Source organism: Rousettus aegyptiacus, unplaced genomic scaffold (assembly GCF_014176215.1).
Source record: "Rousettus aegyptiacus isolate mRouAeg1 unplaced genomic scaffold, mRouAeg1.p scaffold_m13_p_17, whole genome shotgun sequence".
Classification (NCBI taxonomy): Eukaryota; Metazoa; Chordata; class Mammalia; order Chiroptera; family Pteropodidae; genus Rousettus; species Rousettus aegyptiacus.
Window position 1 is genome coordinate 21,295,555 of NW_023416292.1, and position 12,022 is coordinate 21,307,576.

Sequence of the window (12,022 nt, forward strand, 5' to 3'; positions counted from 1 at the left end):
ACGCGAACATACGAAGTGCGGGCTCACACGCGCCGCTGCCTGACGCTGGTCTGGGGAGGAGAAAGGGCCGTGCGGGGAGCGAGGGGACCTCGAGGCGCCACCGTCACCGTCGGCAGGTCGGCTTTTGGTTTACGCGCCGCCTGGCACCTTCCCTGGCTCCCTTCCGGAAAGTCCTTTCTGCGAGGGCCTCGTCTCGGCCAGGCCGCCATCTCCGGCTGGGACGGGCCGAGGCCGCTGAGCTCGAGCACCTCTACCTTCCTATGACAGTCCCTTCTCGAGAAATGTGCCCAGGGCTCCGAAAAGGCACCAGATAAACGGCCAGCGGAGATGTGGCCTTAGAGAACTCGCTGACTCGAGCAAAAGTACGTGGACCGAGGCCCAAGGGCTGCGACATTGAGAATTACAACAAAGGAACAGGGGATGTGGTCGGAATGATGTCGATGGTCACTCGGACGAGAACGGCCCAAGGCAAGGAGGGTCGGTCCGGGCTAACGGGACGGGGAGACGCGACGGTCTGAAGGGAAGCGGGTGACAGGCCACGAGGAGACCAGACCCACCTCAAAACACCGACGAGAACAGGACCCCCAAAGTCGGAGAACAGGGGGGGAAGAGCCCACCCGAGGAGGCTGGACCCCCGCAGAGAGCGAACCCCGTGTTTCGAGTTCCTCCTCCCGGGTCGGCCTGCGTGTGGCCTCGCCTGTCACCCTCCTGTCACCCTGGGGGGGGGGGACCCGGCTCCCTCCCGCGCCCATCGCTTTGGCACGTGTGGGCAGCAGCGCCCTCTGGAGGTACTCAGGAGAACTGCAGCGTCCTGACACCCACCCCGCGACGCCCCCACCTCGCGACCACAAGGCGGGCGGCGGCCCGGGGGAAGGAAGCCGCCCCCGCCTCCGCAGCTCAGCAGCCGGGCGACAGGCACACTCACCAGCACCAGCACGGTGGCGATCAGGCGCGTGGGCTCAAACATCCTCTTCAGCTGTTTCATGGGGCCCATGAGGAAGATGGTGCTACGAGGCGAACGCACAGCAGCCACTGAGCCTGGGCCCAGGGCCAACCCTGCCCGCTCCCCTCCCCGCCCCCCGCCGCTGCCCCGGCCCCCCCTGCCGGCCCCCCCCCCCACCGCCCCGGCCCACCGGCACCCACGGGCACCGATAACGCCCGAAGCCCGAAGCCCTTCCTCGCAGTTCAGCCGGTGACGCCTCGCCGGGTGAATTGAGGGACAATTACCACCCTTACTTTACAGAGGAGGAAACTGAAGCCCAGAAGGCTGAGTCGGTGGCCAGGGCCACCCACCGAGAAAATGGCAAGGCTGGGCTGCGAATGCGCGCAGGTCTCGCGCGCACACGCACTCACACACGCGCACACGCACAGAACACACACGCGCGCACGCACACACACGCACACACATGCACACGCGCACCCCTTACAGGCGCGGGCTGTCGTGTCAGAAAGCAGAACGCTTCGCTCTCCCTCACTTCTACTGGTGACACGACTGTCACCGCCTCAGAACTGCTGAACGTCCGCGAAATGCGGGGCGCCGCGTGCCCGACCTCGCGTCGCCCCCGGGACCTCCGTGAGCCGGGTACGATCGCAGACAAACGAACGCGCAGAAGGGGTCGCGGACACGTCGAGCTCACGCAGCTAGGCGCACGGGACGCGGCGCTCACGGCCACGGCCGTGAGATCCCAAAGCCGGCGCCGGCCCCGCGTGCCCTCTGCGCGCCTGGGACCTGGGAGGTGGCCGGTGACAGCCTCGCGCCCACCACCCCGAGGGCCCGGGCCCCGAGGGACATCACCCTGGCGGCAGCCCTGACACGAGCCAAGCAGCAGGTAACATCGCCACCGGGCGCTGAATGAGAACAGGTTTTAAAGATAAATCCACCTCTCTCTGAAGGGCCATTAGGTTTCAACTTGAACTCAGAGCTGCACTCTCAGGTCAAGTGTTCGAGCTGAGTGCACTCTTTAGCCAACATCCAACGAGGAGCAACTCCGGGACCACTCTGAAAAAGTTAAGTGCAGTGCGCAGAAACGTAAGACTACCGGTAAAGCCGCGTCCTGGAAATAACACGCTGCTCCCTTTCTTGTTGCCCTGGGCAATGCTGCGAGAGCCGGCCCCATTAGAAGGTGCTAATGGCTCTCTCGGACTGCGCGACCCGCCCATGCCCGACGCTATGCTCGGTCTGGATGCTGCATCGCAGCCCATGCCGTGTGCCCAACGCAAAACTCCCCAACAGTCGGCATGTGTGAGAGCCTTAGAGGCAGGAACAGACATCTCCGGGGACCGGCACTTCACCGTCACGAGCTGGAACGAATTCTGCTTTCAGAAGACGGCCTACGTCACATGCCCAGTCACGTGGCTAACGCTGCCAGCCACAAACAGAGCTGGGACTGGGGACGATTCGGGACAGGACAGTGGCACGGCCCTTGCCAAGCGGCTTGCACATCGGTACCGAGGCAGAGGAACAAAATGCCGGACGCCGTCACAAACATACAGGACGTGCAGCGCCCACGCAAACAGGGCCGCCGATTCGGGAGGAGAGGAGGGGACTCGGAGGGGTTTCACGGACGAGGTCACTGCCGACTGGGGCGTCGGGGGTCATGGACAGGGGAGCACTCCACGCAGAGGACGCAGGCTGAGCAGAGGCTGAGCAGAGCCTGGCCGGGGCCCGCTGGTGAGAGCGGGGTCGAGGGCCCCGCCTGCACCCAGGCTGACGGGTCCAGGCTTGCCCTGCACAGGGGACCGGGGGCCGGCCAGGGGGCTCGGCAGGGCAGGAACGAGCGGCCTGCAGAGGACCCCACAGAGGACTGCGGCGGTGTCCAGAGGAGGAGCGAGGCGGCCAGAGCTAGGGGCACTGGGGAGTGCACCCTGGCCCCGGGCCGGGCCAGGTCAGCTGCCCCTCCCACGGCGTCTCTCTCCACATCCTGCTGCGTCATCAGCTGGGTCAGCCTGCCCGGCCAACCACTGGGCTCCATCGCGGCAGAAGCCGGACCCCGCCGGTCTGTGGGTCCTCAGACCCGGGCAGGGCATGTCGAGGCCCACCCACTGCGCATGTGAGTCCACCGGTGAGGGACAAGAGCCACAGGGACGAAGAGGACGGGGCTGGCAAGGTCGACACCGAGCCTCGGTAACGATGCCGGAGCCTGAGGCCACTCCCTGGGACACAGCGGAAGAGGAGAGAAGGTGGCTGAGCTCGGGGCCAGCAGGCCACTCGGGGCCGGGGGCAGGACGGAGGCTGCCGCACGCGGGTGCGCACGAAGCCATAGAGGGCCGGGGCCCGACCCGCCACGGCCGGGCGCCTGCAGCTCGTGGGGCGGGCGGCCCGCACCTGCGTGTGGCTCCGCCAGCCCTCATGAGCCCACACGCAGGTCTGGGGCCACCGCACACTGAGTAACGAACGACGGCTTCCACCTGCGGCCCCGGGCCCGGGGGGCCGCTCTCGAATCGCCGACCCGGCCCCGGGCGGCTGTCCGACCAGAGCAAGGGAGCGGGCTGTGCTATCAGGACAACGTTCCTCGGTGCTGCGTGCACGGGTCCCTCACGCGTAAGGTCACAGCGGGGACGGGTCTCCGGCCTCCTCCCGGGGTATTTCGAAGACGGAGGCACAAGAAGACCCGGCAATGACAGGGCACGGACGGGATGTATTTCAACCGCCTTTCCGCTCGCCAGACCCTGGAAGCAGCCGAGGCGCCGGCGCCGCCGCCTCCGCCCCGAGGCCGCGAGCCTCGCCGCCTTCCCGCCCGGCGACGACGGGCCAAGCTGATGAAGAGCTGTTACCTTCCAATGGATGCGATGTTCCCAAAGGTGTAGAACACCGCGAACAGGTACAGCCCCTTCCTGGGCACCCAGAGCAGAAGAGTCCCCTGGAAGACAAAGCCCCGTGAGGACAGCAGAGGACCGGTGCCCTTCCCCGCCCGAGCTGCCCCTCCTCCGCCCAGGCCCCCGGGAGGAACCGGGAGGCGGGGAGGGGCGTCTTACCAGCAGTGAGCAGACAATTCCTGCAACGAAGCACGCGGCGAAGCCTTTTATCCTGGTACTCCAGCTGAGCGACGACGTCTCCACCACCTGAAACGTGAAAAGACAGCCGACGTGTGTGCAGACGCAGAATCCCGAAAACAGAGGAAGCAGGTAATGGAGAGGAGGGTGTGAGTCGTCACCGAGGACGGGGACACTCTCACGGCACGAGCCCTCCCGAGTCACGAGTCACGGCACCCGCTCCTCCAGCCACAAGTCTCCGGCCCGGAGCCCGTCGGGGCCCCACACCTCCCACTCTGCCTCGAGCACACCCCACCTCCTCCAGCAGCCACACCCCTGGGGGACGGCCCAGAGGACGCGGGCCGTGTGAGCACCGCCAGGCAGGCCCGGCAGTGGGGAACAGACGGGGACGGCGCTCGGGCCGCAGGGCCCAGGGGCACCATCGCCCACGTCCCCGGCCAGGCCTCGCGGTTGCTGTCTGGGGGCACGTCCAGGACCCCGGGGGCTGTACCTCGTCGGGACTCTCATCGAGCTATTCCCGGCCGTGAATGCTGTCCTTTGGGCTGCTGCCATCAGCCAGGTCACGGAGTGTGGGGAGATCCTAGTTAATTAATCACCACCCCGCCCACCCCGACTCTGCCACTGAGAGCAAAGTTCAGAGGCGGCCAGGAGTTCCAGCGGGAGTCTGCGAGGAGCCCCCAAGCATTTTCCTCCACATGCCAAAGGCGACAGCCGAGTGCCCGCACCAGGGACCTTCCCAGTCTGTCCACCTGACGCACGTGGCCACGGCTGCTCTACGCTGGGCACGGGCAGCTGCCCCCGAGACCAAAGGCAGGTGGCCAGGCCCGGGGTCTGTTCACGCAGCACCCCCCCGTGGGGGCAGCACAGTCCCCACCTGGCAACGTGGTCACAGCTCCCGGCCGCATTCGCCGCGGCAGACGGAGGAAGGCAGGCGGGGGCAGAGGCTGCAAGGGTCACCAGACCGGCGACACCCTCCGCCTTAACTGCTGCCGACTCAGGCCCTGTTTCAACCCTGTCTCCGAACTTCCTGTCAAACCAGAAGCTCGGCGAGAAGCCGCCCCAGGTGTGGCGGGCGCTGCCACAGAACGGCGTCGTCTCCACCCAGGGGAAAGGTACGTCGGGCAGATTGTCCACAGGGGCTCCCCTCCTTCCCCTTACGTGCACACATGCTGAAAGCGGGCTCGCGACCCCGCACACCCCGCCCCAGCACGCACACGCACACACCCCCCGTGCAGGAACACGTCACGACACAGGACCCCGCTCGGAGAGGCATGCCCGAAGACGGCGACGTGCAGCGGGAGCAGGTGTCAGGACCAGGGATGGGCCGCCGGGTGCCACGACCGGAAAACCTCTCCTCCAATACAAGCCAAGTGATGCTCTGTCATCGGGCCCCACCGGCCCTCTGACAGCCGGATCAGAGACCCCCAACTCCCCTGTTCAGTCTCCCACCAGGGACCGAAGAAAACCGAAAGCCTCCTCTCCTACGCACCAAGAACCACAGGACCTACCTTGCCCAGGTGGAAGGGAGCCCGGGCCACGTGTGGGGCAGAAGTGGGTAGGTAGCAGGACCGCATGGGGTCCGCTGCCTGAACACTGCTTGGCACCAACAGGGATGTTCTTAAAGAACTGACTTTTTTTTTTTTTTTAGGCAAGGCAGCCCTTGGTGGACCTCACAGGTTGCAAGGACCTTGTCAGCTTACAATCCCTTATTTATTTATTTTTTTTACACCTATAGCACCTGGTCTTCCTAGGTGGTCTCCCATCCGAGTACTAACCTGGCCCGACCCTGCTTAGCTTGAGAGGTCAGATGGGATCGGGTTTGTTCAGGGTGGCGTGGCCACTGATGCGACTAATTTTTTTTTTTTTTTTTTTTTTAAAAAAAGGATAAACCGCAAAGCTAAGTTGAACTGACCCTGGCACTCACGGGACTGAACTCTCTCAACAGGACGGTGCGACTGGCACCCCTGTGAAAATCAGAGTCCCCGGCAGCGGGACGTGCGCCGTGTTCCGCCTTCAGAGCGAAAGGGACACGGTGCTTCTCCTAGGCTCCCGGGCCGCCGCACTCCATCCAAGGGCCACCCTACTAACCACAACAGGGGGCAGGCAACGCTAACTTGTCACCGCTGTCCTTTCCCACTCTCTGTGGCTGCAAGTTCTTGGTCACAGGTGGGGAGAAGCTGTCGTTCCAGTTCTCACTGGGCTCGGGGAAAGCCGAACGCTCCCTTCTACCAATTTATGTAAACGACCCTCTCAATGCGCGGCTGCCGGAAACCGTGTGCCTTTTCCAATTTATGTAAACGACCCTCTCAATGCGCGGCTGCCGGAAACCGTGTGCCTTTTCGGAGATCGGAGTCGCTGAGCAGCGCCCGGACTGAACCCGGAGGCGGTCTGCTCGCGGGCTGTCTGCCCGGCGGTCACGCACAAAGGTCCCTTTGACTCCGGGCTCCAGGCTGGCACTTGCCAAAGACACATAAAGCTAACAACCGCTCAGGAACCCAGGCTGGCGACCAGAAGCCAGGAAAGGAAGTCGGCCTCGCTCCTGCGCCTGCCGACTGGGCACGGTTCACACCTCTGTCGTCCCTGGAACCCTCCGAGGAAACGCAAATTCTGTCCCTTCAGGAAGAGGGTCAGTGGCACTAATGACTGAAGAAGGTACAGCTGTGAAGATTAAGTAGTATTAGAAAACTCGTCAGAGGCTGCTTGGGAGTCGATGTGGCCATTTTTATAATCCCCTAGTTTCCTGCATCGGAGAAACAGAACTAATAGTACTTGTACTGTTTGCATGAAAACAATAAAAGTTTTCAAAAGCCCTCGCTTCTGGTGATCTCTAACAGCTTACACAGGGAATGTGAAGGGCCGTTAAGGCCAGCTGTCCAACTTGAACACACAGAACAAATTTCGCCACAGAATCCTCCAGCTTTGCTACCCTTAAAGCCGTGGAAATGAAGGACAAGCAAGTCAGGGTCGACACCCTAAAGGAGGCCCTGACCTAATAATAAGTAAACACTGAACCGAGAAATAACTCTGAAAACGAATTCAGCCGGTGATAAAATGTTTCCCAGGAGTTCACGACTCAGGAAGTGACATTTGATGAGGGCTGTAAACAGGAATCTACACTCAGAAAGAGGGAACTTAAAAAAAAAAAAAAAAAAAAGAGAGAGAGAGAGAGAAGAAAAACAGAGAAAGCTGACAGCAGTATTTTAGAACAAGAGAGGAGCACCTACTCTCTCTAAAATAGATTTAACACGTGCCTGAGCTTACAACATTCTGAAGCTCGTCACTGTGTCCAACACAGGCAGTCACCATTTTAGATAAAAACGCACTCAGCATCGGGCTCTCTCAGTCTGAACCGCATCATTCACTCTTGAGAGTCCGTCCACGGCTTCATGGTTATTTTCTTAACACGTAACTAACCTCTGCATCGTGCCGTGGTCAGCAATCCTCCCCCACCCGCCAGCACCTCCCTCTGGAGCCCCAGCCTCTCGGAAGAGCTTGTGGACAGTCCATGGGACATAACCAGCTCCGGACAAGCAGGACTGTCAACCACCGAAGTTTTCTTAGGCTCAGCTGGAGGTTTGACTTGCGAGTTCATAACAGAAGCCAGAAATCGAGAACAAAAGAACTCATAAAACTATTCCTGGGCCTTGACCAGTTAATCAAGGCAATAAATTAGAAAGAACCCATAGAGCTGTTTTGAAATGACCCCAAAAAAAGTTAAACCTCGGTTTCTACAACACTTGATTCCTGGTGTTGCTTCTTCAAGGTGAAGATGCACAGCGTAAGTTTTGGACTTGTGCGATTCCACAGAGAGGTGGAGGTACCGGGTCCTTAGGATAAGATCGGCGACGCCCAGAGCGGGTGAAAGAGGCTTGCAGAACACCACCAGACACCGACCAAAAGGAAGGAGGAACAGGTTCCCAGCCGAATGAAGCCCTCTCATCTTGCTCCACGTCCTCATTTTACAGATGGGGAAACGGAGGCCCATGGAACACACACCGAGAAGTTGAAAGAGACGTTGTTATTCAGACAGGAAAACAAAAACAAAAGCGAAAAGCACACGAGCTAGGAGCGAGACCTCGCGCGGGGTTCTGGAACACAGGGCGTCGGCGCGCGGACCTCCGCTCCCCCCAAAGCCTCCTAGTGAAACAAACAAGCGCGCGGTCTCAGGGGCCCCGTGTCCGCGGAGTCCGCGCAGATCGCGAGGGGACGTGCACGAGGCCGGGTGGCAGTGTCACACCCACGACCTCGCCCGGGCGGGAAGGCAGCGCGGAGCCCCCGGCCCAGCGCCGCGCGCCGCGCGCCCCGGCTGCAGGGCAGGGGCAGCCCCGGCCCCCCCACCCCCGCCACATCCCCGGGACGCCGCCTCCCCTCGCAGAAGTTTCTGGGGTTCCGCTCCAGCGCCGGCCTCTGCGTGCGGGGGGATGGGGCGCAGGGCACGAGTAAACAGCCGGCGGCCGGAGCCAGTGCCCGGCCCGGCCCGCCCCCGGGGCGCGCGCGGAGGGGACGCGCGGGTCCGGCGGAGCCCTGCCGGGGATGGGGCGGCGGGGGGGTGACGGGAGGGAGGGGATGATGGCGGCGGGGGAGCGGGTGCAGGGAGAGCTGCTTTCCAGGAAACCCTGAAGCCCGGCTCGGCTTCCCCCGGCCAGCCACCGCGCTCCCCAGGCCCCGCGAAGCCCCGCCGCGGCCGGGGGCGCACTCACCTCGGCCAGGCCTCCCCGGTCCTCGGTGTCCTGCCCGCTCAGCACCTTCTTCAGCTTGTCCATCCCGGCCCGTCCGCGCCACCGCCTGTTGCGCGGCTCTGTCCCAGGCCCTTCCGGGTGCGCCGCCCGCGGGGCCCCCGCCCCCCGCGCCCCGCCCAGGTGCCTGCCCACCTGGCCCGGACCCGCGCAGGCGCCCGGCGCGCCCGGCCGCCCGCCTACGCCCCGCCCGATCTTCCGGGCTCGTTTAGGTAGGGTGCTAGGGACCCGCTGGCAGAGTGGGAAGTGAGGGCCACCCGGCCCTGCCAGCCGTCACGCGGGTCTGGGGCCGCGTCCCCAGGCCGCCCCGCTTCGCTCAGCAAACGCGGAGCGCCGCCAGGTGCAGGCTCCCTACCAGGTGGGTGGGCACATACGCGTAAGCCCTGCCCAGCTCAGGCCGCCTTCTGATTGCAGCCACCTGGAGACAATTTTTTGAAATCCCTGGAGGCCAACTGGAGTAAGTTCAAGCTACAAAGAGCTTTGTGGAAACACTAAAAAGAAAAATACTAATTCCAACCGGGAATGCACCCAGAGGTGTGGGGTGGGCAGAAACCCGAGGACCCCGGGAAAGGATACTAGATTGGTGTTGGTTTGTTGTGCAATTGGCCTCGAACTGCCCCCCCACCCTCTGTGCTAGAGAATCCACGTTACCCCAGGACAGGACGGGAGACCAGACACGGGCTCTCACCGCACACTTCTTGCCAGGGGGTGTCTGCAAAGCTCACATAAGATTAAATCGGCTTCGAAAAACAAATCCACAGAGAGGTTGCCAGGATTACTATAGCAGCAGTCCCCAGCCTTTCTGGCACCAGGGACCGGCGCTCCTATGAGAATCTAACACCTGACAATCTGAGGCGGAGCTGAGGCGTTGATGCTGGCGCTGGGGAGCAGCTGCAGGTACAGATGAAGCTTCGTTCCCTCCCCGGGGAACGAAGCAGCCAGGTTCGTAAGAGGCCAGGGAGGGTACTGCTACAGCCGGAGGGGCGGGGCTGGTGGCTGGGGATCCCTTTATTAGAGAGTCACCCCTCCCCCCCCACACATACACAGGAGAGACGGGCTGCTGTACTCACCAAGAGAATTTAGATGCTACCAATGTCAACAAAAGGCCACTGCCACCAATCCAATACCAAGAGCCCGCCATCTGAGGTGCCTTTAAAGGAACCATTACCCAAGTACTGCCAAACTAAGACATAACCTCCTGGCAGAAACTCAAGGTGCATTCCTGAAGACAAAGGAGAAGGCCGCTTTTATAAAGTTCCCGCCCTGGTCCCTGATTGGTCCCTTTTATGGAAATGAGGACTCCAAATTTGCTGATTGGTCCACACAGCACTGGTTGGTTAGTAAAGATGCAAAGGAGGACAAAGTTATGCCCTGGGATTGGAACCAGCAGGTCTCAGCTGATTGGTCAAAAGACCATACCAGTAACTCCTTTATAAAGGTGGGTTCAGCCAGCAGGTGTGTGTGTGTGTGAGATGCCCCAGTTTGCCAATGGCTGCCAGTTGACCACAGGAGTCTTTGGCAGATATATTTCTCCTCGAAGTCCACACCAAGAACTTGGGCATATTAGACGTTATTACAAATCGGCCAGGCAAAGGGATCTGTTCAGATCAGTTGTAATTACACCCCTTGTGTGAGTCCATCATGAATACTCCAAATGCTTTGCTAATGTTAGTTTATACCTCAGCTCTTCAGTAGCAATGCTGTTGCTTTTACCTAAATACCCCTTACCTCCTCGTTCCACGCCTGTAAATTCCCACACATCTTTCAGATGTCAGGGAAGTCCATCTGCTGTGGCGTCAGGAAGATGTGGTAGCTGCAACTCTAGCACCATCACAATACTGTGTGGCATCGAGCGAGTTAATCTTTCTGATCCTGTTTTCTCATCTGTAAAATGGACATAAACGACTACCTCTGTAAGTTACGGTGGGGAGGAAACGACAGGATATGAAGAGAGCCTGGGACGTGGCATTCAGTTAGCTTGATTTATAGCTATTAAATATGAAGACATATGACGTTTGGATTTCCATTTGTACTATTTTCCAGGCCTCACAGACCTTCGGGGTACACCTGCCTGTAAGTGGCCTAGTCAAAGGACTTGGATTGCCTAAGAGGAAGTGCCAGATCGGGTCAAGGTGTAAAAAATACAAGGATTTTCTGTTTTAAAACAGGAAAAAAAGCCTGCTACCAAAGCATCAGTGCACAAGCTTTAGATTCAAGTGGTGAAGAAATTACCGGAAGCAGGAGTTGACGGGGCCAGGCGCCTGTGCCTACAGCGAGGCTCTTGATGCAGACTCCTCCTGAGCTGCAGGGAGCGGTGTCTCTGCGACCTGTGGGATCGGGCAGGGCTTCCTATCTAACCGGCACACCTCCTGCCTGCCTGCGCCTCACACTGGGTTTTCCGGTCCTCTGCCCTGCTCCGTGAGTACCTGGTGTAGACCTTTGAGAAAGTGTGTATCAAGTCCCCTTATTTGGGACTCTTGGCTGTTCCAAACTGATGTGTTAGCCCACACGTAGCATTTAAGAAATCTGTTAAAACGTCACCTTTTTCTTACCTGCTTGTGTAGTGGCCACCTTTCTTTCACCTTCTCTCTGAGATGAAGCAATTCGTATGTCCCATCTCTCGTCGGAAGGTTCATCGCTCCAGGATTCAGTTTGCTTTGCCTTGCAACCTCAGCTCTCTAATACACTCAAAAAAAGCTATAATTCTGTAGATTACCCACTTTTCTCCTCAAGTTTGGAGTGACATTCTCTCCTCTGTTAGACATGTATCATTAATATAAATAAGTACAATATATACACTGAACCCCACGAAGACATATACTATTCATTTTGTAATCCCTTCTAACACCAGATAAGACACACAGTACTCAAAACTAAATGGAATTATACATGTAACAGGTATTTACATTATCCAAAACAAAAAATATTAAGCCAACATACAGAAAACACTGGCTAGCTACAACGTCCACAGAAGTACTGGGGACAGAGGAAAGAGGAAGAGCCCCAAACCTAACCTGGGAATTATTCACAACTACCTGTTATATTTCCATTTATAATCTGCCTGGAGATTCTAGCTACTATGCTGACCAGATTCAAAACAGAAGCACAAATGAGAAAAGTATACTAGACCATTCTTAAATTAAGCTTCAAGAAAAAATGAAATAAATGAAATACCAAAACATAGATCAGTAATTCCTTATTGTTTATTCTCTTACAAAAAGACACTTGGGACAAATAAATATAAAATGGTATATGTCTTTGTTTTGCAATGGGCAAATACAGGTGTTCTTGGT

The 12,022-nt window shown here is 59.2% G+C and overlaps 1 protein-coding gene, 1 long non-coding RNA gene and 1 pseudogene across 6 annotated transcripts in view; 1 reads left to right on the plus strand and 2 right to left on the minus strand.

Moving 5' to 3' along the window:
* The window catches only part of LOC107512752 (vesicle transport protein SFT2B), a 40,576-nt gene extending 31,695 nt beyond the window's left edge, over positions 1 to 8,881 (minus strand). Inside the window, exons 1-4 of one of the 2 annotated variants that reach the window (XM_036234688.1) lie at positions 8,694 to 8,881; positions 3,976 to 4,062; positions 3,775 to 3,860; positions 926 to 1,007 (exon numbers count right to left, since the gene is read on the minus strand). In XM_036234688.1, the coding sequence (XP_036090581.1) occupies positions 926 to 1,007; positions 3,775 to 3,860; positions 3,976 to 4,062; positions 8,694 to 8,756 (318 nt within the window). In that variant the 5' untranslated portion in view covers positions 8,757 to 8,881. The remainder of the gene's footprint in view (positions 1 to 925; positions 1,008 to 3,774; positions 3,861 to 3,975; positions 4,063 to 8,693) is intronic. The other variant, XM_016148600.2, reaches the window with a different exon arrangement.
* Positions 5,720 to 5,838, minus strand: LOC118612993 (annotated as a pseudogene).
* Positions 8,882 to 8,927: 46 nt separating the features above from the next.
* On the plus strand, positions 8,928 to 11,912 carry LOC118612855. Of its 4 annotated transcripts, none has more exons than XR_004955177.1 (3): positions 8,928 to 10,642; positions 10,773 to 10,802; positions 10,898 to 11,912. It is a non-coding gene; the product is annotated as an uncharacterized LOC118612855 (long non-coding RNA). The 4 variants fall into 4 exon arrangements; XR_004955176.1 differs by having other exon boundaries at positions 8,928 to 10,167; positions 10,498 to 10,642; positions 10,773 to 11,912; XR_004955178.1 differs by having other exon boundaries at positions 8,928 to 9,671; positions 9,777 to 10,642; positions 10,773 to 11,912.
* The last annotated feature ends 110 nt before the right edge of the window (positions 11,913 to 12,022 follow it).